This window comes from Brachionichthys hirsutus, chromosome 14 (genome assembly GCF_040956055.1).
Source record: "Brachionichthys hirsutus isolate HB-005 chromosome 14, CSIRO-AGI_Bhir_v1, whole genome shotgun sequence".
Classification (NCBI taxonomy): Eukaryota; Metazoa; Chordata; class Actinopteri; order Lophiiformes; family Brachionichthyidae; genus Brachionichthys; species Brachionichthys hirsutus.
The window spans coordinates 8,660,359-8,683,684 of record NC_090910.1 but is presented as its reverse complement, the minus strand read 5'-3'; the positions used below and the strand labels follow the sequence as shown (position 1 = coordinate 8,683,684).

The 23,326-nt window shown below is 41.7% G+C and overlaps 1 protein-coding gene across 1 annotated transcript; it reads right to left on the bottom strand.

Annotated features, from left to right (window-relative positions):
• Window positions 1–1,903: 1,903 nt before the first annotated feature.
• On the bottom strand, window positions 1,904–20,494 carry vipr1b (vasoactive intestinal peptide receptor 1b). Its single transcript, XM_068747739.1, has 13 exons — window positions 20,441–20,494; window positions 16,879–16,969; window positions 15,480–15,590; window positions 9,987–10,087; window positions 8,793–8,890; window positions 8,199–8,331; window positions 5,495–5,648; window positions 5,321–5,381; window positions 5,154–5,226; window positions 4,181–4,272; window positions 3,570–3,699; window positions 3,107–3,148; window positions 1,904–2,092 (listed from the first exon to the last, which is right to left on the bottom strand). Exons 1-13 carry the CDS (start codon window positions 20,492–20,494, stop codon window positions 1,904–1,906), a joined length of 1,329 nt encoding a protein of 442 aa, XP_068603840.1.
• Window positions 20,495–23,326: the final 2,832 nt, after the last annotated feature.

Here is a 23,326-nt window from a genome sequence, read left to right as displayed (position 1 = left end):
GATGGAATTTTAATTTTGACAAAATTTACTTGAGAGAAAAACATTTCCTAGCTTTTTTTTCTTCTGAATTAACAAGATAATTTTCTCATTAATTCAGAAAAAATTGGAGCAATGTGTTCACTCAGAAATAATTTTTTATTAAAAACATTTCTGTATCAAGATGGCAATAATTCAGAAAAACAAAAATGAGTGCATTTCATGAAAGTATAATCTATAGTTGAATCGCCAGATAAAATATAACAATAATAATAATAACAAATGTGAATATAAGCTAACAAATAAATTCATTTGTAGCTTTATAATGGTATGTATTACACCGGTGTTTCATGTTGGAACAACAGGAAAAAACCCTCTAAAATTGTAAATATACACAATACAATATCCAGTTTGTAAATAAATAATACATTTTACAGATACTCCAATACTGAATGTTTACTATAAATGCAATCAATATCACTATAATATTATCACACTGAGACTAAACCATGCCAAGTTACTAAAACACTTAAAGAAAATATCTACAGTAGCAACACCTGTGAGTAGATTTTAAATGTTCACTATTACCAGAGGTACGGTGGCAGGTTCACAATTCATTAGACTCCACTGACAATATAGGACGAGCACAAAACCGGTTTAGTCCAGGTGATGGACTAAACCGGTTTTAGAGATTAGCTTCTTCCTTCAACAGTGATTTTTTTTTCTCTCTTCTAACTTGACCTGAAAATTTTACATCATAAAAATGTAAACCTTAAGAATTCAGGAAAAATATAAATCCGTCTAATGCCGGAAATGTTAAACGCTGAGGTCTTTTGCCAATGATTGTCATTTATTTAGCCGTTATGCTTAACATTGAGATACAGACTGCTAAATATACAAGCCTGCAAAAGAACTAAATGTTCAATGTGTTGCAATAACGTGGACAAACAACCATTACAGTGATACATTACAGATATTGCAATCACAGTACGATTTGGCAAGAATCCATAGCAATTCATTTTCTTTACACTGTATACTTGTCTGTACAATGTTTAAATGACTCTTTCCCAGTAAATGTAAACATCTGAGGACTGAATAGCTTCAAGGAATTTCCTCTCCAGAGTCGGAGCACGGCCAGACAGCCCAGCAAAGATTTGATTTAAGATGTCACTTAAAAACAGTGACAGCAGGAACTTGCCAGTGATCGGTGCAAAACTGCCAGAGCGCCTCAAATAGTACAAATCATTAACCCTCTCGCAGGCTCGGAAAAACAGAAAGAAGATGCCGTAGTGGTAAAAGTAAAGGCGAAGGGTCGTCAGTCTCTCGTGAGAGTAATAGTGCAGAGAAGGGCAGTTTAAGTCCAAACCCATCGCACGGGTTACCCGGCCTGAATCCAGTTGGCATTTACGAAAATAAAGTTTGCTGCTGGTTATCAGCCATGTTTCCTTTCTTGTTGTCCAACACAGTGAGGGAAAACAAAAATGCTGCACATATCCTTCTTTCATTTACAATCCTTTCTGTTTCGTAAAATATGCCTGCAAACACATCTTCCATCACCACTCAAGTTTAGCACGCAAACCCACCACCCATAATGCATCACTGGCACTCTCCTTCACATGTGATGGTGCCGCACAAACTATAACAACGACATGCATGATGGGGTTCCATGTTTGCTAGGACTCACAGGTTCATCTGTACAAATCATGAAAGACAAAATGTGAGGGTCCTCATTCAAATGTCTTTGTTAGATAAATCTTTTTTAAGAATATACTTTGCCTGGAGGCTGATTACCGTCACCGTCCTTTTCCCTCATCACATTCAAGCAACACATCCTCCATGAATACACGTGCTAACACTGGAGTGTCTATTTGTTTTTTTCTAGATCTTACAGACGGCGTGTCGTTTTCTTTTGGCATCTTCCTATGAGTCATATGCTAGACAGGTCGTCATGGCAGCACGAACCCCGGCGGGTTTTCGGACTGCATCTTGTAAACATGGTGATCTGGGTGCTGAAGTTGTTGCTGCTGCCTATTGATGGATGTTGGTATTTGGTGTCCGCGCTCATGTATCTCTGCAGGTGCCACCTACGCCACTTCCTCTTGATCTCCCCTTGGACCTACAATAGATTTCAACAATAACTCTTGAATACAGCCCACAATTTACGTATACGTATATTTTAATCTATGCTTTGCCAGTTCACATCACAGTGAATTAACATATCATTTGCATGGGAGAAGATGTGGTCATAAGCTTTTCTGATCATTATCTAACATCTATAGCCCAAGCATATTGATTATCATAATATCACATGTATCACAATGTATATATAATATGAGGAAATATATATATATATTCAAGATTTAAATGTCACAACTGAAAGACATTCTCTTGTTACTGAACTTCGAATACAGCCTGTTTGTATTTTTGTCCAGCTTTATTCATACCTTTCTGTGAGGAGTTTGTATGTTCTCCCCGGATCTTCCTCCCACCTTGCATTTTGACCCTGTGATTGTGGCTTTATATTACCGTAGTTATATTGCGGCAATTATGCTATTTTATATTGTGATAGTGTCTGTTGCTTGTCGACATCAAACAGTTCATGTGTTTTGTTGTGACTGGATTTGCCACCATTTCCAGATCACACACACACACACACACACACACACACACCAGCAGTAATTTCAAAGCCAAGTTCTTCAAGTTTACAATAACGCATTTACAATATTGCCAGATTAAAATTCAGGAGGCATAGTGTCAAGTCTTGCCATCCAGCCCATCAGTGCGATTCAATCTGGCCCAGAACTGGGAACATAACTAATGTGTCCACAAAGAGCCTCTGAGATATTGCTGGATACCGCCCTGCAAAAAGGCTTTGCAACCCTCCCACCCTTTAAAAAATATGCTGCGAGGAGTTCTGAGGGATAAGGCGAGGCTGGAACATCCAGCGCTGGTGAGTCATAACACTTTCAAGATTCTTAGCGAATGTGAGAGGCGCACAGAGGGAGCAATCGCAACACGACAGATAGAGCACAATTTCACCGTGTGCTATCTCTACAAGGCGATCTTGAGGTTTGAACAGTGTGTATATATACAAATGTTGTTTCCATCACTGTGGGAGAGGTGCACCTACCTCCCCGTTGAGGAAGCAATAAAGGACTGCAACCACAAAACCCTAAATGGAAAGAAAAACACAGATAAGAGGGCGATGACAGGGCGAGGCCAAATTTCCACTTTGGTCTTTGCTAATTCATAAAAGATGTGAACGGCTGATATTTAAGTAACACATAGCTTGAGATAGTTGGTTTATAGTAAAAATGAATAAATATTGAGCAATAGAGATGGCAAAAGTGAAGGGAGGAATGTGCTGGAAAGCTTTTCCAAGTGGTTTGCAATACAGCTGTGCCGTCTGGCTGCGTTGCTCATTATGAGAGGAAGTGCAATAACACTGGCGTCTAAAACGCTGACACTGAACGAGGCCCCTCGCCATGTTCTTCAATAAATAACACTCATGGGTCCGAGCTGACAGGATACCAAACTGCGACTTTGGACTTCACTTTAAAAATGTAACCAAAGTGTCTCGGCTGAGGTCATACCTGAAATGACCCCAGAATCAAGTCAAAAACTAGCCGTAGCTCCGTCTTCACTTGCTCTGGGATGAATGCAAACACGAGGAAATTGATTCCAAACAAAGGAATCAATAGCAACGTCGATTTAGCCAGTCTCCTGAAATGACAAAAACACAAAACAGATTCAAATATCCCAACTTTTTTTTTTGTCTGTCTGTATATGTCAATAATGAAATGCAACTAAGGACTACTTTTCATTTTACATTTCGTCTCAGGCGACCAGAGATGGGGGGGGGGGAAACACCATTAAAATAGCCAGTAGGAAAAACAGCTCATGCATTCGGGCTGTCTTAGGAGATCCTCTCCATCACAGGAGAAAAACAAACTCAGTTGGAAGGTAAAACCGCTGCGCTGACTGGCTTTCTTTTTTGAAAAGGAAAGTTAGAATTAACAAGAAGAAGTCTGAAATAGAAAACTAATAATGTACCGCACCAGCTGTACCCACGGAACAAATATGGGCATCTTAGTAATTACAATCTTCGTTTTTTCCCCTCATCAGTACATTTCATTTTCAGCCCCAGACAAAAACGCAGTTGAATAGTACATTTACAACTTTAAAAGAAAAGAAATGTACTCACGAGTACTGGTTTGACTCATTTCTTCCTATATCTGGGCAGTTGATTTTCTGGCGGAGTATTCGTATGATGCAGATGAACAGAATGAAATTGATCTGGGGGTACATAAAGACAGCGTAATGGTATTTGGCCATTTACATACTTGTACTTAAGAAGCATTGCATCTTTCAGTGTTTTATTAGATAAGAAATTAATGAAATGAAGAAATTCTGGATTGTGGCGCCGCCCTGTAGAAAAATGGGCTTTATCTAAATTGTTAATTTGTGTTGGGCCTCTGCTGCAGCAACGCATCACACAGACTTCATGATGTGCTCAAAAGCATAACAGCCGCCCCAGAGAGAAAGACACAGAGGCAGGTGACAGCAAGCATGCTGAACACAACCAAACCTGCAGTGATAAAAAAAAAAAAAAAAAAACTGCTGCAGAAGAAAGACAGTCAAAGCAGGGCATCGCTCCACATCAGCGAAGAGTTTTTCCATCCATTTCCCGAGACTGATAAGCTTTTGCAGGGCTTTTCAAGGAGCTGTAGCCAATCCCAGCTCGGTCAGCCAGTCATTCATGTTCACGCTGACATCTATGGGTAATTTAGAATCCATCTGTACTCCATGTACTGCTGGAGGAGCTGTGGTTTCATACAATGTTCTACAAAACAACAGCACAAAATACTACATTATCCTGAAAACGCGCCAAGCTTGGATGAGAATTTGAGGTTGCCTGAACCGCTTATCTGTGTTGATTAACAGCAGGAATAATGGAGAGCGTGGCGCGCTGAAGCCTTCAGACAGATTACCCTGACGGAGCACAAAGGTGCTGCTGCTCTGCTATGCTTTAGAAAGCTTTCTCAGAGCTCAAGGTCGGGGGGGGGGGTTGCACCCATATCTATGATGATGTCTGAGGTAGGCACATGGACGGAAACATCGATGGTTCTTGTTGTAATGAAATTTGAACAGATAATGCTGGAGGCTTGTGAACCAACCAGGATTGATGCCAAAATTGGGGTTTTAATGATCCACCAGAACACGTCAGTGGTCTCGATTATATCCCAGCACCTGTTGGGACATGAAATAATATTCAAGAAGGATGTAACACGGCAAAGTCAGATGAAACATTGACGTTAGAGCGGATTCTATAGTGCAGCAGTACCCCACGTCGTTATAATAGGCTTTGGCGATGCTCCACGCAGTGATGAAAACTGCCGGGCCTCCTAAAGACACAACAGAAGTGCACGGCAAGGGTTATTACACAACATGGAGACCATCTTCAGCTCAATCCCGTCGCCGGGAGAGGAACGGCGGTATAAAAGGAGGAACCTCTCACCCCAGCCGATCAGGATGTAAGCCCAGAAGTACTTCCTCTCAGAGAAGAAGGAGACGGCCAACAACGCGTGCAGATACAGGCCTTCCACCAGCAGCCAGAAGAAACTGGCCATAATGCAGTACTGGAAGAACACAATCACGACTTTGCAGCCAACCTGGTGACGGACACAAACACGTGAGGTCTAGTGAACAGGTGCAACGTTGGAATGAAGACGTTTCGGTGCAGCTTCATTTCACTACAACTGCATGTCACTATCGGTTTCCTTTGGTGCAGGCCACTGCTGATATTCAAACTTTAAAATGCAACTATTGATTTTTGCCTTGGGAATCACACTAACCCACAAATACACACACACACACACACACACACACAGTGCTTCATCAACCAGTACATTTGATATAACCAACTGAGCTTAGCAGAAGCTAGCTAATGTGCCTCTGAGCTTTCAAACAACTACCGGTAGTTAATCAAACAGAATCCTCATTTAAGGCCTTGATTATAAACAATGATAATCAGGATTTGATCAATCAGGAAAGTGGATAATTGATATTCTCATAATAGCAGCTTTATTTCCACAGAATGTCTAATTGTGGTGATTGTGCAGTTTAAATGAAGCAGAATGTTGAATATTGTATCGTCAGTAAGTAAGAGACGGTAATTTAATTTAACTTCACCTCACTAACAGGATGTTATCACCTAATGGCCACATTATAATTTCATACGTTATTTGTTATTCATGCTTTGCATCAATTATAGCCTTTAATGAGACAGTTTTAAGCCACTGGTTTATTAACATTCACAACTGCAGACGTAAAGAGGTACAGTGCATTTTATGAATAACCTCTAATAAAGGATGGAGGTATTCTTCTCCTCCACGAGTGGCATTGCGCTAAATGAAATGCAAATAAATGCATTTTTTCAGCTATTCTAAGAGCGCTTTAAAATAATTTAGTCAGTAAGTAGTTAGTAGAGGAAATATTCTCCAAGTACCTCAAAAAGTAGATAGTAGATAGATAGGAAAGGAAGGGTATGAAAAGTGTTATTTTTTTAGACACATTTTCCACTGAGATGTAGTGAAGCAGAAACATAAATGTACATAAAATGCTATGAAACAAAAGGATAAAAGGTTCCTTTTCCTATTGGTGTGAGTGGGCTGAGCTGATTGGTGCAGCGTGTCAGTATGATGTTGTATTCTTTCAGAGGCTGAGCTGGATGCTTGCAGGAGGAGTATGAAATGCTGAGGATGATGAATGACTGGGTTGGTCTCACACGAGTCCCTGCAGAGGACGACGATTCTTATGGAGACATGAGCATCATTAATCATCAATGAAGACCGAAGGAGTGAACGACACACCGCCTCCTCCTCAGTTTGGTTCACTGATAGTGAGAAAGTCCTAGAAGCCACATCAAAGTATATATATATATATATTTTTAGTTAACTATGTTCACTTAAGTCCTTTGGTATTTACATTTTATGTAACTTTATACTTTTTTTGATGGAAATATTGCACTTTAATACTTTCCAATGGTACTTTGCCGTAGATGCATTATTTTACATTGCCAATCCTAATGGGTTAGTAAATTCCAATGCTGTTACATACAGTACTTTAAATTGTTGCAAAAATACATATGATTGGTAAAATGCTGAGTACAGAGTATTCCAACTTATGTGCATGTTCGACATTTCTTTGAACTGATTATTCTTCTTGCGATGCGCATAAATATTTATATTTTCACGCACGCTATATGAATGCATACAAGAAATAATATGGAGTCAAATTTGCATGAAACATAATAACAGAATAAAATAAAACGCAACAAAAATACGAACAAGACCCAAAATAGGTCTGGAAAAACCAAACGGAAAACAGAAATAAATATCTTACTTTAAGAATTGATATTGTGTCATGATATGGATTGCAACCTTGAAATACCCTACCTACCACTATCTCACCATTAAAACATCCGACAATAGAAGGGGGGGGGGGGTCATGAACTAACCATTCAGATCATCCACGCCGCAGCACCAGACCTGACTCTATCATGTCGTTTTTTTCAACATGACAGCAGCTGTCTCATGTCAACCCGATACTTCCATTAAACACAGGCCGACCAGAGAGATCGCTAATGAATAGAGGTCGAAGCGCCTCTCGCAGTGGGACCGCATCATGTAACATAAACGCCACTGTGGCCTCAAGGGCCTGCGGTCAGCATTATGTGGTGGTGAGACAGACAGTCATTCTGGTTTGATGCAACTACGAGCATCAATGGCTTGTAGTTGCATCAAACCAGATTTATCTCAGAGCAGCCTGGTTCAAGGAGCTTCACATTTTCAGCAACTATAAATATTTTTCATCCTTATTTTTTAACATGTCTTTCGCTGCTAGAGATCTGTTCACACAAGCCGCCTCTTGAAGTGCAGGTCGATTAACTGTGACACAAATAATTCAGATTGAGAATTTTTCTATTTCTGTTCATTTTATCCCACAAAGAGACAGAGAGAAGCCACTGAAGTCCCGTCCTCAGCGCCAAGACAGCCTTGAGAACGTAAATCTAATTTATAAAATTGTACAATGATTTGAATTTGATCTTTATTTACATCCCCGTCTTGTCCAAAAAAAAAATCATCCTCTGGGCTTCTCTTCAGTATCTCTGGGTCGTTCATGTAAAAACACCCGCAGCAAACAGCAGATAATTAACTCACCGAGCCTGAGGAGCAGTTGTCAACCTCCCCGACCTCATAGAGGACAACATCCTTGACGAACACGGCGATGGCCTTCAGGATAAACGACACAAACAGATGCATGTGGATGTAGTTCCTCGTGCAGTGGAGCTTCCTTCAAGACAAAAAAAAGACACACAATTTTTATTTTGTCTGTTTTTGCTAAGCATCTCTTTCGAACATGGTCTTTGAACACACCCCACATCCCCATTAAGAGTAAAAGCATGCATCTATGTGTTTGCAGCTACAGCTAATCCAGCCAGGAAACATCTTGGGGAGTGTTGCTGAACTTGGCGAGTCTGCTGACTCTATGAACCAACTCCCCCAGCCCTCGTTTATTACCCCTCCCTCCAACCTCTACCTCCCGGTCCCCTGCAACAACTCAAACTACTGGTCAGCTTCATTTCACGTTTTCAGACTTCTTATTCCGACCTTGGACTGCCTCTATTTTCATGTGATCATGCAGTCTTTATAACCTGAATTTAACACTGTTATTACATTCAACTCGTAACATTTCACATTCATGATTTTGATTTCAAGTGCGCAATAAGTCTCTGACTGTATGTATTTACATACCTGAAGATGCAGAGAATCCCGATAGCTGTGGTGAGCGAAACGAGGGACACGCTGTGGCCGATGGTGTAGCCAATCTTCACCTGCCAGAAAAACTTGCCCTAATGGAAAAAAAGACATCAATACGAAACATAAAAAAAGTCTGGATTTAATGTTGCTGATTTTTTTTTTTTTTTTTAGATTCCACCGGCTGCTACACAGTCTCTCAGATCTGCCTGAAAGTTTTTCTCATTGCACTGCATGTTTTGTGCTTTATGAAAGTGCTCTACATCCTGTGGCACTCGTATGTGAGCTAACAAGCATGCAGGGGGAAAAACGGACATTGAATTCCTTTTAAAGTGCTCCACCAGCCGGGTCCCTCCGGAATTCCTATGTGGCGTACTAACGAGGCCTCTTCTGTGACTCGCAGGGCAGCGTGCCCACCCAGAAAGCTTTTACCATCTTCACCACCGCTCCACCTTCATCAACACAGACAAGATCAACTCTCCCTGCGTTACACTGGATAAGATGTACTTATTCTCTCACGTACCCTGAAGGCAGCACGAGCAACCTCTAATGACTCATAATGCTGGTTAATAGATGCAGGGATTACAAAGTCGGTCGACGTCGTCGATGAAAATCACATTTGCTGTGCTTCAAAGAGACGTAACCTGCCTTAAAAAGCAATGAAAGATGATAGCGTCGTTGCTTTTTTTAGCAGCACTTTTAATGTAAATTTTTACACTTCTGCCTCTGCACAGCTTTACTGATCTAGGATACGTCGTTTTAACGTGGGAGTTTTAGAGTTCCTGTGTACTTTGGACGGAGTCAGACCAGCGTCAGTAAAATAAGACTAAATGAAATGCCACTTAGCTCCACACCCATGGGAGTCGAGTTCTACATGACGATGAGCACTATAATCAGTTCTACATAATAAAAGTCTGAATTACATCTCAGCACTCCTCCTCGGGGGGTTTTAAGGTGAAGCACAAATCCAATCCTGGAGTGTTCGGGGGGGGGGGGACTAACAATCAGTACACCTCTGCTCCCGATGGCCGTGACGAAACCCACCCACAGAGAAAAAAAATTGGATGTTCTAATCAAATACTTCCTGCCCACTGGCTCTCGAATCGGTTTTCACGCTGCATCGCCGAGTTCATTCACATTTTGGAACATTGGCTTCCGCTGCCTCTTATGGACTGTGGCGGTTTGGCTCACATCGTCGCCCGTGTTGTTGAGATTATATCCACAGTTCACGGCGATGTCAAATGGATGCATCTCAGTCCACCCGTCTGCTGTGCAGGTTTTGGTGAGGTTACCTGGGGAGCGGGAAACGCAGAGGTCAGACCAACAAGTTCTGGAAAGGCACACAAGTGAGAGGATATAGCGGCTGCTGGATGTATTTCAGCGGACACAGTTTAGACCTGGGCTTCCATCTGGAGCTTTACAACGCATTTGTTTGATTGTGTACCTTCTATGCTTCTTGTCACATGCAGGCACTCAGCTGCACAGACTGGTTGCTAAAAATGATGCTCAGTCAGGGACAGTCTACCCCAAACTGGGATGAGCTCCCTTTTATTTTCTAAATGAATAAACATACTTTATTTTTTCTAAAGAACTTTTGAACATTTTTTTTTTGAAGCGGTACTGCAGGAAGGTCGCAGGCTGCATCCGCCTCCAGAACCTGGATGAAAACACGATCTGAAGAAGAGGTGAAGTCATATTTCAAGACGTGTACTCATTAGAAGTCAGAGCAGGGAGCTTCCCATCTTCTCGACAGATTTGTTTCTGCAGGATATTGCAGAAGGGAGGAGAGAAGGGAAGCGCAGATTTTAAAAAATGAAGGAAAGGAAGCTCCAGCTGGTTTAAGGACATTTCACATGTTTTGGGATTATATAAGACATTTTACACTTGATCCATACACTTCTTAAAGTTAAACAAACTCACTGCGCTGTTCCTAAAATACCTTAAACATTTGTCTGAATTAGAATTTAGAGTCGACGATGAGGCAACATGAAAGCACAGCTTCGGACGCCACGGGAGTGTTTATACCGCCTTCCATCTGGAGGACATGCATGTACGTCCCCTTGAACAAATAGTAAGACACTTTAAAGACATTTCCCATCACTGCGATGCAATGTTCAAATTCACATCCAATTAAATCACATTTAAATAACAGCATAAAAGCTCTTTAAAAACCGCAAGGCCATTTCCCCATGACTCAATGCCGACAACGCATCGGCTCTTATTTCTGCTCCCTCAGACTTTTCTCAAGGTCTTTTGACTCCTCTTTTAAATTCCACTCTCAGGACCAACTTTCTGTTTTTTTCCCCTCATGAAGAACCATTAGAAAGCCAGGCAGTGATGGAAATGATAATTCACTCTTTCATTTTGCCCCCCCCCCTTTCACCTACAAGCTTCTCTTGCCGCTGCAAATCATGCCTGCATCTTTTGAAAGTGGTCCATCATGCAGATTCGTGGCTGCAGTCGAGCTTTTCACTCAGTCTTCCAAACGCTTTCACATGACAACAAAGTTTGATTTTGCTTATTTGGCTCAAGATTAAATTTAGAATTTTTTTTTTTTTTAAATGCTGTGATCACGAGAAGCTTTGCTTTCGCTTGTTTCATTCATCCTCATGTCGATATTCATGGCGCGATTCCCGAGTTATTGTTTTTACTTTAGTTGTAAATTTAGATCACATTCAGATAATTGGTTATTTAAATTGATAATTGCTCACGTGTAATCAATTATATATTATGAATGATTAATCAAAGTATATGACATGAAGTAAGACATTTTTAGAATAGGATGTAAATGTAATATTCATAATATAGACTTATAAATAACATAATCAAAGCAATTCATAATGGAGGAATTTCTTTTTTTCCACTGTAGATGTTTATTTACTCTTAACTTTTATCTGCTAAACAAATCAAACATTGCCCAAATGATGGCAGCACAATAATGCATTTTCTTCTATTACCAGGTATTTGTGGTGTGCTTTTCATATACAGTTAATTAATTCTGATCATTATCTCTAATCAATTTGGATTCTTAGGTCTATTCATCAGCTGCTACTTTCTTCATCAATCCCAGTAGGTTGAGCTGCAGCTTCTCAATGAGCTCCATGTGCATCATTCAGACGCCAGTGTGGACAAGTTGGTAGAGAGTAAGTGGAGAGTTATTTGTAACTCATTAACGTAAAATAAAACATTTCTGAAGAAACGCATAAATAAAAGCCTCACGCTTTGTCCTTCCTTTAAATCTCGTGCTCATTGTTGTTCTCGTTTCATTCTCATCAGTTCAATTTGATTTTTCTAATTAAAACCACTTGTGAAATAATGATCTTTCTAATTAGATGGGCACTCCATGATCCAATATCTCTGTTGAAGCCCAAAAGTCCCTTTTAATTAAGTCAAACCATAACTATTAACTGGTGCATACGACTGGTTGCTTAGCTTTTAATGCAATCCATTACGCTTTCTACAGTCGGAGAGGAACCCGCCGTTCAACATCAGCGAGTACCAGAGAGGAGGAGAAGCTCACGGACAGGCAAACCTCTCAGTGTCCAATTACCACCACTAATGCCTTGATCTGTGAATTCTAATGCAGGAAGGATATTTTCAGCAAACTGATGTGTTGTGGGTCCTGATGACAGCAGTTCCTTGCGTGCGACAGGAGAAAGCATCATCGACCACGGCGCGGAGTCATCTGAAGAGGAAAAGATGACCTCGCCAAGCTGGGTCATGCTCACCCCAGAAAATATTTTGTTTCATAAAGGGAAGAATCTCCATCCGTCATCTACAACAAAACCTGCTGAAGTCAATGGACTCTCTGTCATTCATTGATAATGGGCTAAGATTGTTTTTTCTGGTCACCTCGATCACTCCAGCCGGGCTCAGAGATACTTGCTGCAACAACATCCCTAACGGTTCTGGTGGGGTTCATGATTCATGGCTCTTGATTGGCCGTAATTCTAATTACCGAAGCATGAGTCAACTCTTTTTAGTTTTGGGGTGTGGTGTTGCATTTAACAAGCATCAGCTTGCTGGAGCTCGTTTTGACTTTTTTTTCCCAATCATTAATGCTGAAACAGATATTTTTCTCCGAATTACTGCATTTTACTCTAATAGGGTTTCAGACGGCTGTAATTAATCCCAACTACGAATGTCCTTCTCTGTCCACATGAGATATGAAGTCAATTTGCTCTAGTCTAGAGCATCAAAAGTGATCCCTAAAGGATAAAACTAGAAGAGCCAGAGTGTGCAACCACGCTAACATGCTAAAGAACACTAAAACAAATACGAGCAAGTTTAACATTCAGCATTTATTTGGTGCCACCATGACAGCATTTTCTGAATATGAATATTGGCACCAAATTTCTAAATATTTCTATCATTGCTAAGATCACAGAAGATGAAACACCACATTAAGAAAGGAAACATCATTAATAATAACCACTTTGTCAATGCTGTTATTACGGCACCATATTATGACTAACAAAAATCACCTTTCAAATTGGTTCAGACAAATTAATTAGTGATGTCGGATGTACGTTACCTTTCTTTCTTTACACATTTGCCTTAAATGCTTTTTTGTTTTTAATTGATTGTTTTTCCTTTGTTCAAATTGTGCTGCACTTTATAACTGTTTTGAAAGTTCCTTTATAAATAAAGCTTGCTTATATACTTACTATACCAGTAGATTAAAGCCTGGTGTGACTCACACAGACAGAGCGACACATCCGTGGTACGATTTCTATTTATGAAGCAGCTAATTTGCAAACATTCACAGTTAGAATTAAAAAGCCTGACACCAGCAGAGAGCAAACACTGCATGACTTTCTTTATTTTTACACTTCAAAGCATCACTCAGAACCCACTGTAAAGCACATCCTCTGCACATAAAGAAAATCATTATGAACTTGGTGCAGCAAAGTTACCGATTCCTACGACACCCGGGTCAGGATCAGGAGCAGAACTCACAAATCTGACAGGTTTAGGAACTAAAAAACAATTTACAGGGTTTTATGAAGTTTTAGGTCAAAGTCATTGTGTCTCATTCTGCTGAGAGATTTTGACAAAGTGTTGAAGTGATGCTTTTGATTTAACCTTACTTAAATTTAAAGCTCAAACTACGATAGTCGAAGTTAAATTAAGCATGCTATAAAGATATTTGGATCCTCGCCAACTTCCTTTATTCTGAGGAAGTCTCCTCTTTTAAATGTGCCTGTTGTGTTTTTTCCACACGCAAGTCTAGGAATTGCTATTTTTGCCGAACACCTTCAAAGTAAAAATCTTAAATGCAACATGCCCCCCCCCCATGCTAACATCCAGCAGTGGCTCAGGGGAGATAGAGTTCATATGAAAAACTTTACAGCAGAACATAAAGTAGTTCATGCAAAGGTGGCAGCATGAGCTCAAGTTTCAGGAGGTCATGAGATAGAATAACCTTTTTCTAAGTGTTTTCTAGCGGATACATTTGCAGACTAAAACACCAAAATCAACCGTTTCTCATTAAGGTGATCCAACATGACTATTGCACAGGTCAGTGTCTTCGACCATTATAAAACTCTGACATCTCTCAGTCAGACAGCAAGATCAATCATTGCCTCGCAGGATCACTGAGGCAAAGGCGTGAGAAGAGCAGGTAGAAAGCCCTGAGCTGGTGAATAAAGCTGAAACGGATATCCATCAGCAGAGATCGGAAAAGGACTCTGAGAGGAGGGGGGAAAGGACCTGATGAAAAGATTTTGGATCACAAAAAAATACTGATCTGCAGCACAACGGAAGCCAGCTGAGGTGTGTGTGCCTCATTTAATGAGCCAAACAAATTCAATATGTAATTCAAGCTCACTTCATAGTGGGGCAAAAAAAACCAGCATTCCAAAAAGCTTACATTCCTGGCTCTGATTTCTCATTAAACCATAATAACATTTCTTAAAAATAAATGAAAGAAATGCAGGGAGTGTCTTCATGGTGCTAATTGTGCGCATCTTATTTTAACCCCCCCTCTTTGTCTGTGCTTGTTCCAAACTAAAGATGGAAGAACAAGATGGGGCTCTCCTTGTTTTCTTAGACTCTGACTGTAATCCCTGACTGACTTTTAGATCTGGTCTTTCATTTGGCTCATGTAAATGCTGCATACCTGTTACAGTAACCTGGATTAACTTTCTATCCTGGGAGTAAACCGCCTGGAGAACTTCCACTATCTATTTGAACAGCCGGGTTCACAGGGTCAAGCTTTGTCCTGAGCACCGTCTCGTTTGCCTCTCTCCATGAAATGATAGGAATATAAATTAAATGTAAAACTGTCGGAACATTTATCAAACTGATCTTGTAAGGAAGCTCATCACGAGGCTCCTGAATTAATAGCCCCTTTCCTGGAGTTGTTGCCCTCTGGCTTTCTGCAGGGTTCCTGATCATTTTCGGCTGCACCCGGACTTTAAATGTTCATTTGTACGGAACCAAAGTATTTTTTTTTTCTTCCAAAATCACCAGGCTCTACTATATGAAAATACACCCTTAAATATAAAAAATGAAGAAGATCATTAGTTTTTTTAATATATAATATTTTATGCTTTGATAAAAACCACAAATTAAAAAAATATTTTATGAATACACGATAAGAGGAACTAGACTGAACACTAAAAGGAAATTAAAATGAGCATCTTTTATGTATTAACATTGACTGGAGGAAGGTGCGTTTACCTTTGTGGTGGTCGCTGAAGTAGCTGAAGTAAGTGGGGCAGGTTATTGTCACCACCTCGCCGACGCCGGCCGGGGGCCAACAGGCCACAATGTCCCACATGCCTCGACAGCCTGCCGGGAAAGACGTTATTAACACGACATAATGATTAAATGAACTCCTGCGCTGACGCAATCAATGCCCGCCCTGCATCAGCAGCAAGCAGCAGGACCAAGGCTTCAAGCAGCTCTGTGATGCTTTGTGGAAACCTACGTGTGGCGTCGACTTCATCGACATCTTCAGGTATTTAATCAAACTGGTTGGATGATTTGTTTTAGGCAATATATTAACTTTGTTTTTTTATGTCTTAAATGCCCTTCGCTGAATCAGAAAACATTTATGTAATTATTTTCTACTCTTATTTTGCACAAGCTTTTACTCCTGTCAATTCTCTGCTTCCTCTGTACATCATCATGCGGCTCAAAGTGTCTCCCTTATCTTGCTGTGATACTTTTTTTTTTTTAAGTCCTTGAAGGTTTGGTCGCACTTTTCACCAGAATACACAAACTGTCAGGAGAAATTAGTTCTCCCACCTGATCCGTTTCACTGCCGAGCAATTTCGACATGTGTTTTTGCGGTGTAACCAGAGACCGTGAACGTATGGTTTCTCTCACAAATGCTAATTCATTTATTAGGGATGCGACCTCTGAGAGCAGCTTCTATTACCGTCCTGTGGAGGAAGCAGATATGGAGGTAGAGAAATGAGTGTCACTGCAGAGATAAGCAGCCGAGCCGTTTCCGCACGCAGCTCGTCCGTATGAACTTAAGCAACAGGCCGAGCGCGTCTGGTGGTTTTTATTAAAGCGTGAACAAATGGAGATAGCAATAAAAGCGTTTCACTCGTTAAAGTCGTGAACAAACAGTGGGCCATGCGTACGACCTCACAAATGTTGATGGATGTAATCCAACTCTAAAAATGTATATTCTGCATCCGCGTTCACGCTCACTTAGAGGTCAGGGTCCTGTGTATTACACAGTCAGACAGAGTAGTGTCAGACAAGGACAATTTATCATTGCACCGATGCACAATAGTCCCAATAGTTGCACTGCAGGACAGGAAGTCGAGTAAGGGAACGTAAATGTTTGAACTAAAATATGTTTATACGTATAAAGAAAGGTTCCTACCGTCCGTCGCTGTTTAACAACGACGACACTAAAAGAAATCAGAGCATCCACTATTAATTTCTTTTTTGTGTCTGGTGCTGACGGGGCATTTCATATCAGCTTCAGCATTTGACTCTCATAATGATCGTCTCAAGAGCAGAGGGTTAATCTACTCGTTCTATTTCCCATTTGCTTGGAGTAGCCTCCCGTCCCCTCGAATAGTTAAAGAGAGGGAAAAAAAAGGATTTGGAAAATTACCTGAAGTGACATTCCCAAAGGTGCTATTCTCACAGCGCTCTTTCTCCATCTCAATCTCGTTCACGACGTCACACATCTGCATCGGCAGCGCCTGTGGAAGGGGCCCAAAGCATATTTAGGCGTCAAAGAATCTAGTGGGCTTCCACCACACTGCAATTAGACTCTGAGATAAATCATATTCCACAAGGATGAGGCTGGTAAACAGTTTGCAGTCGGTGAATATGAGCCTGTAAATTGAGTTCACATTTAAAGCTTATTTTGTTCATCTCTTTCCCTGCAGCATAACTTTTGGATTAGAATGATCCGGAGTCTAACAACACCGCTAATTCACAGAAATGCAATCCAAACAGAGCCGTCTCTTGCCTGGCAAATAGATGCCATCATGCAAATGCGTTCGGAAATGGAGACGGCGGGGGGGGGGGGCAAAGAGTAATCTGCTGCGATCGTTCGTCTATTCTATATCAACGAAAGCAGAAAAAAGTGGACCGGCAGCCCCAGCGGCGAGCTGGTGGGCCAAAGACGAGGTTGCAGAGCAGCAGCGAGCAGGCTGAGAAGGTCAGTGGAGATGAAGGGAGGAGAAAGAAGAAGTGTATTAAAGGAGGAACAGCTGCATCCCGTTTCCTCAGACGCAAGACGAGCGAGCACGGAAGGTATTGGTGCAATGAGGGTCAAGGGACGTCGCGTAAACACGGAGGACATAACATTTACCAGGCCTGATTAGCAGGCACAAACACAAGTACACAAAATATGATCTCTGCTGTAGGAGCAGTTGAGGTGGCACCATTTCTAACACTCGAGAGTTGGTTTGTGTTTGTCTATTTGTTTGTGTCAAGGACCAAGGCAGGTAAGAACCCAAACGCTCTACGGTAGCAGGGGAAATCCAGAAACTGAGCTTTATTGTTCGTTACCAGATTGTCAGTCCAAACCAGCAGACAAATCCAGACCGAATGAGGCAGTTCCAGAAATCAGGCAGAGTTCATAAACCGGGTAACCAGAACGAACGGGCAGACAGACCCAAAGGAGCAGGCAAAGAAACAGAGTCCAAGGGTCAGGCAGGGTCAAAACAGAACGCTGGAAGGTAGGAATCATCGCTAACAATCTGGCAAGGGTGTGGTGTCTGAGCTGAGTATATGTAGAGATTGGGAGATTAGCTGCAGGTGAGCATGGGAGAGAAGGTGACCGGAATGAGCTGATTGCAGGAGGAGGATCTGGAAGACAGGAGAAGTTAGTGCATGGAAAAGCACAGGCCAGCTTCAAGCTGTGACAGTTTGCAGGGGGTTAGGGTTAGGGTTAGGGAACAAAGTTCCTCGTGGCGCTGGCATGATGCCGGAATGTGTGCCTTGCCCTGTGGCGTGGGCTGCAGGGGCCGAGCGCTCCTCGTTGCATGGCGGTGGTTTATTAGTTCATGTCTATCCCAGCATGTCGTAAACTGAACCAGAATACACACAGAAGGAGGCCATTAAGAATAACCGTCAGCGCTCGGGGAAGGTGATTTATCGGAGCGGCTGCATTAGGGTTGCATTTCATAATCGATGAAGAGACAAGGAGGAGGCGGCAATCATGAAGTGCCAGCTGGTTAAAGAGGTTGAAAACCGACCTACGCTCTGCTCAGACATGGAGACGGGTGTCTCGGACAATGAATTAGAACGCCAGTCCCAAACTATGCAGATGATACACGGTCGTCTGCAGAGCCTTAGAGTCACGACACGAGCATACACACAGCGTCTCCATGAGCAAAGCATCACATAAATACCTGCCAGCCTTGATGGTTTGTTAGCAAAGAGCTCATCCAAGCTGCCAGCTCAGCAGCTCGCCTGCTTTTTTTTTTTAGGATTGCTGCAATTTCACACGGCTGCCAGTCTTGCCTTATTTGAGTGCAAGATAAGGAGAGGCAGCAGGAGAGCGCCATGAAGGCGAGGTTGCATCTCTGTGTGGCCAAACAATGCAGAGTAATGTGCTAATCCGCCATTGTTCACTGGGCTGGGGAACCGCTTCTTCATCGCCATCACTTCATGCAGCCTCGCTTGGGATTCATTAGCAAGACAGCGAACGCCGTGCACAGGAGAGGATTTTTAAAACTTAGACACGCTTGCTTTTTGGATTGTGTCGCAAAGCTGCCGGGGCTTGTAAATATCTCAGGATAATAGCGTCTTTGCATTGTCTCAAAAAAATAATTGGACTTATTTTGGTTTTCTCCAAGAATTAGACAATAATATATAATCTCATCTCTCTGGCGTATTTATGTACTGGAACTATTTTCTATGCCAGTAGCTTACAGCAATTACAGAATTCAGAGTGTGAAACTGGTTATTACAGAATAAACAACATTTTCATGTTGAAGTTAGAAGAATCTTTGAATTTTGGAGCAAACCAGGACAGCTTGCGTCCCCTGTATTATATTTAATATACGCAAATAAGAAAGGTAGCTGTTCTCTAACACATTGGGGGGGGGGGGGGGGGAGCAAATAAGCATATTGCCTGGGATGCCCGTATTAATAAAAAAACATTATATGTGTAAAAAAAATAATAAAAAAGCCGTCATTATCCCCAAACCCTCGCTCCTATCTACTCCTCTCCCATCTGCATTGCATTAAACCAATAACGGTGACATCCAGCCACGAACAAGGGCACTTTAGCCACTTACAGGATTTTCTGTTGCCCATTCAACACCACGGTTCCTCTCTAGACATATTAATGAAACATGTCAGGGTATGTTATTGTAAAGCAGCCGCCCAGGACAGCGTGGAGGGCACCAACGCAGTGCATTGAATGTTTTCCACACTGGTGCCCATGAGAGCCACTAATAAATGTCAACATATGACCTACCTGGTTGAACTTTCCAAGACTTGGGTGGGCCAGACAGCTGAAAGTTATTAGAGGAATAAGGAGGAAGAATTCTTTGCAGTCACCTATCGGTGTTTTACAGTCTGTTCCCCATGGAAAGAGCTCCACTGACAGGCCTCAAAGGAGGCTGAACGCTAAGTGGCAAATGACAGCAATCCACCAAAAGACATAAAAGCATCCTAAGTGGGAATCTTCTTAGAATCAGACTTTGCCAGATTTCTACAATTGCCCCCAGAAAGCTTGAAAACGATTGAAATCGTGCTGATGCCTGTCAGAGATAAGACGCAGTAAGTGTTAAGAGTTGTGAGCAGTGAGACGAAGAGCAGCTGCAGAACTTCTGTCATTTCTGACGAGAGAGAAAATATCTAGGAACATTCTGAAATTACTGGAGAAGGAAAATCATTCTGAGGAAGCACAGCAAAAAGAAAAACTCTGAAGAAAGCTAGAGCAGATCAACAGATAAATGGATTCAGTCTGAAGCACATGCAGATTATCATACACGTAATTCCTTAAATGCATCTTTAGCATCATCTGAACTGCAGACCAGCGCTGTAGGAACAAGATGCACACACACACTGCTATTTAAGGCTGCAAGATGGAGATACAAGTGGATTTAATTGATCTTTAGAACTGATCTTTGCGTGTCAGTCTTGTCCTCTGTGAACTGGATCTTCACTCCAAACAGGAGGAGAATGTAAGGAAAGGCTGGATGACTTACTTTTGGCACATGTCCGGAGAACAGCAACAGAAGGATCAGCCGAGACGCGTCCATTCCGTCCGTGGAGTTCAAGAGCTTCCTTGTGCAGGATTCCCAGACGTCGGTAAAACTCCTGAGTGACTCTTAAAAGGTGTGCAAGAGAAAGTGTCAGTGCGTGTGTGCGTGTGTGCGTGTGTGCGTGTGTGCGTGCGTGTGTTCAGAGGTGAGGTAGACTAAACCACGTCTGCCGCCCCATCGTACTCCGCTTCCCTTTACGCGCTACTCCTACAGGAGCGCCTGCGTCTGTCTGAGTGTAGCCGCCCTCCTCCGCGCAATCACCCCCATCATCCAGAGCTGCGTCCCGGGGGGGGGCGGGGGGGGCTTGACTTTGTGTGATGAATATCCTGCACGTTTTTGGTTTTTTTAACATAAGCGACACCAGTGAATGAATGCGCGTCTCATTCAGAAGTTCCTTGTGCGTATTAGGAGTTGGATCGTTGCGATGAGCAGCACGAAGGCAACAATAACTTCTATTCGAGTGGATTTAACGCGCAATTTGGAAACACGACACGTGGGTGGATTTACGCAACTACAAACGAGCCAGGGTGGGATCCAGGAATAGCGCATATTTTTAATTAATTCGTTTTTGTAAAAAACAGCTAATTATAATAAAGTTTGTTTGTTTGTTTGTTTTTTTATGTTGTCACGACACCTGGATCAATGGGAAGGACAAAAAGGGAGATCACACAGTTAGTTCCAATATATAATAGGATTATTTATTTATAAAATACCAAAAGTGGATGAAAAATGACTGCAGTCTGTAAAGCAGTAATGCTTGCAGTGTTGGGTGAGTGTGAAAACAGACTCAATTCTGATTGTGTAAATGTTACCTGAGAAATTAATTGTGCTTTTGGTTTTTGCTATGTTTTTTTGTCCTGATTAAAAACAAAAAACAAACAAGATGCTTAAAAGTTTCCCGTTGTCACAAACTACAGTAGCAATTTGTTTAAATCAAATCAATGTTGTACTTTTAAATCCCTCAAGTCCTTGATACGGAGGAATCCACTAAATTGCCGCTTTCCTCGCATAGTAAAGAGTACATTACAACAAATTGTTCTGGTGTGACAAGGATAAGAAAGATGTAATTACAAATAAGTCTTGTGAATTCAAATCAGCCATCAGCAAAACAGAAAAGAAGACAGATATCGTGTCCAGCACTTTTTTTATTTTTTACTTTGTCAATCTGTGTGAATATGACTCAAATAAAAGTCCACAGGAAGGTGTTGACAGGCGACGTCTTTATTGGGTAGAAGAAGGAAGAGGTACAAAATGATTTATAGGACCTTGCAGCAGCAATTCCACCCCTTCTCTTCCCAGCACTACAGCCCTCCACAAAAACCTTCCCATCCTCCCTCCTGGAGTAGAAGCTACAATATAAGACATCCGTCTCCTCCATCCTCTCCAACGGCCCCAAGCTGTCAGCGTGACAGCTGAGACCTTCAGTCACAGGAGGACGGACATCACGGCTTCATCTTCAGTCCCCGTGGCACATGTATTTTATTTTATGAACTCTTTCTGTGTGCAAACCCGCTCAGAAACAATCAAACAGGATCAGCACGAAGCCCGTAGCCTCATTTCATTGTTTTCGTTCCTTGGCGCCATCATTGGTTATTTTTGTGTGTGTGGCTCCTTCTAATTTGAGCATCAAGTCTTCCTTTGTCCGTTAATCCCTTCTCTCCTCAAGTGCTGCAGCTCTATTGACGACTGTATAATGTGATTATTGGGGTTTCGGGCACGCTGTACAATAAGCAATAAATAACAATCACAGAAATGAACACTGTCCTCTTCTGGTGATGCAATAAATAATATTGTTGTGGCATGTTGGTAGCGACATGCTAATCTAATAAACAGTCACATGCGCTAAATAAGGGTACGTAGTTAATGTCAGAGAATGTAATAATATTGCTTGAAAGTGTCGAAAAATAGTTTCATTACTTCATCATAAGTAAAAATGAATAAAGAATAAAACTGTTCAATCAACGTAAGCGATGAAATTACATTATTCGACATTATAGTCATCGATTGAGTTGATTTATCTGCAGAATCCTTGCATGTTTTCAGCCACGTGTAGCTCTATGGATGCCAGGCGGCGCATCCTAAAGACCTGGTTGAGGTCTGCACATTTCATCCCATCAGGGTGCTTCTGGCTTTTCGGGCGTGAACTCAATGACTGCCACAGAATAGTTTCAATATCTGTACTCGCCGCCAGCCAGTTAGAACCGATGAAGCCTCTTGGATGTGAAGCGGAACGTCTTCAGACCCCAAACAGAAATCCTGCGGGGCTTTTCTGAAATGGGCTCTCGCAATTTGTGTAACTTGCCATTTCACCGGCATCCTGGTGCGCTGCACCTGCCAGGTGGATGGATCGTGTTGGCTCGGATCATTATTTGGGAGCAGATGGAATAGATTTTTGCTTGTGGGGGAAAATAAGTATTTTGTTTTCCATAAAGAAAAGAGTTGTTTCTATTTTTGTTGTCCTACATTTTAATTGGCTAGCTAATAGACCAGTGCTGTTATACATCTAGAAATTGACTTCTAGAAAAAGTGCAGTGACCTTTTGAGATGAATAAAAAGAACCGCAGACTATCTTCTGCATTGATAGAGAAGACGTCTGTATTTTCTGTCTTATGGCTGCATATGAAACCGATTTGACCTTTGCACCCAGAGGCTGATGCCTTAGAGCAGCAGACCACGGAAAACTAAAGGCTTTTTTATTTCAGTAAGAAATTACTGTGGTCCGTACCGGTATCCGGATGTGTCGACAGTGAGAAGGGAATGGAAGATGGCTCATTTAATGACTAGAATAGGAATAGGTTGCTCATGCTACTCGCCACACTGATGTGTGAG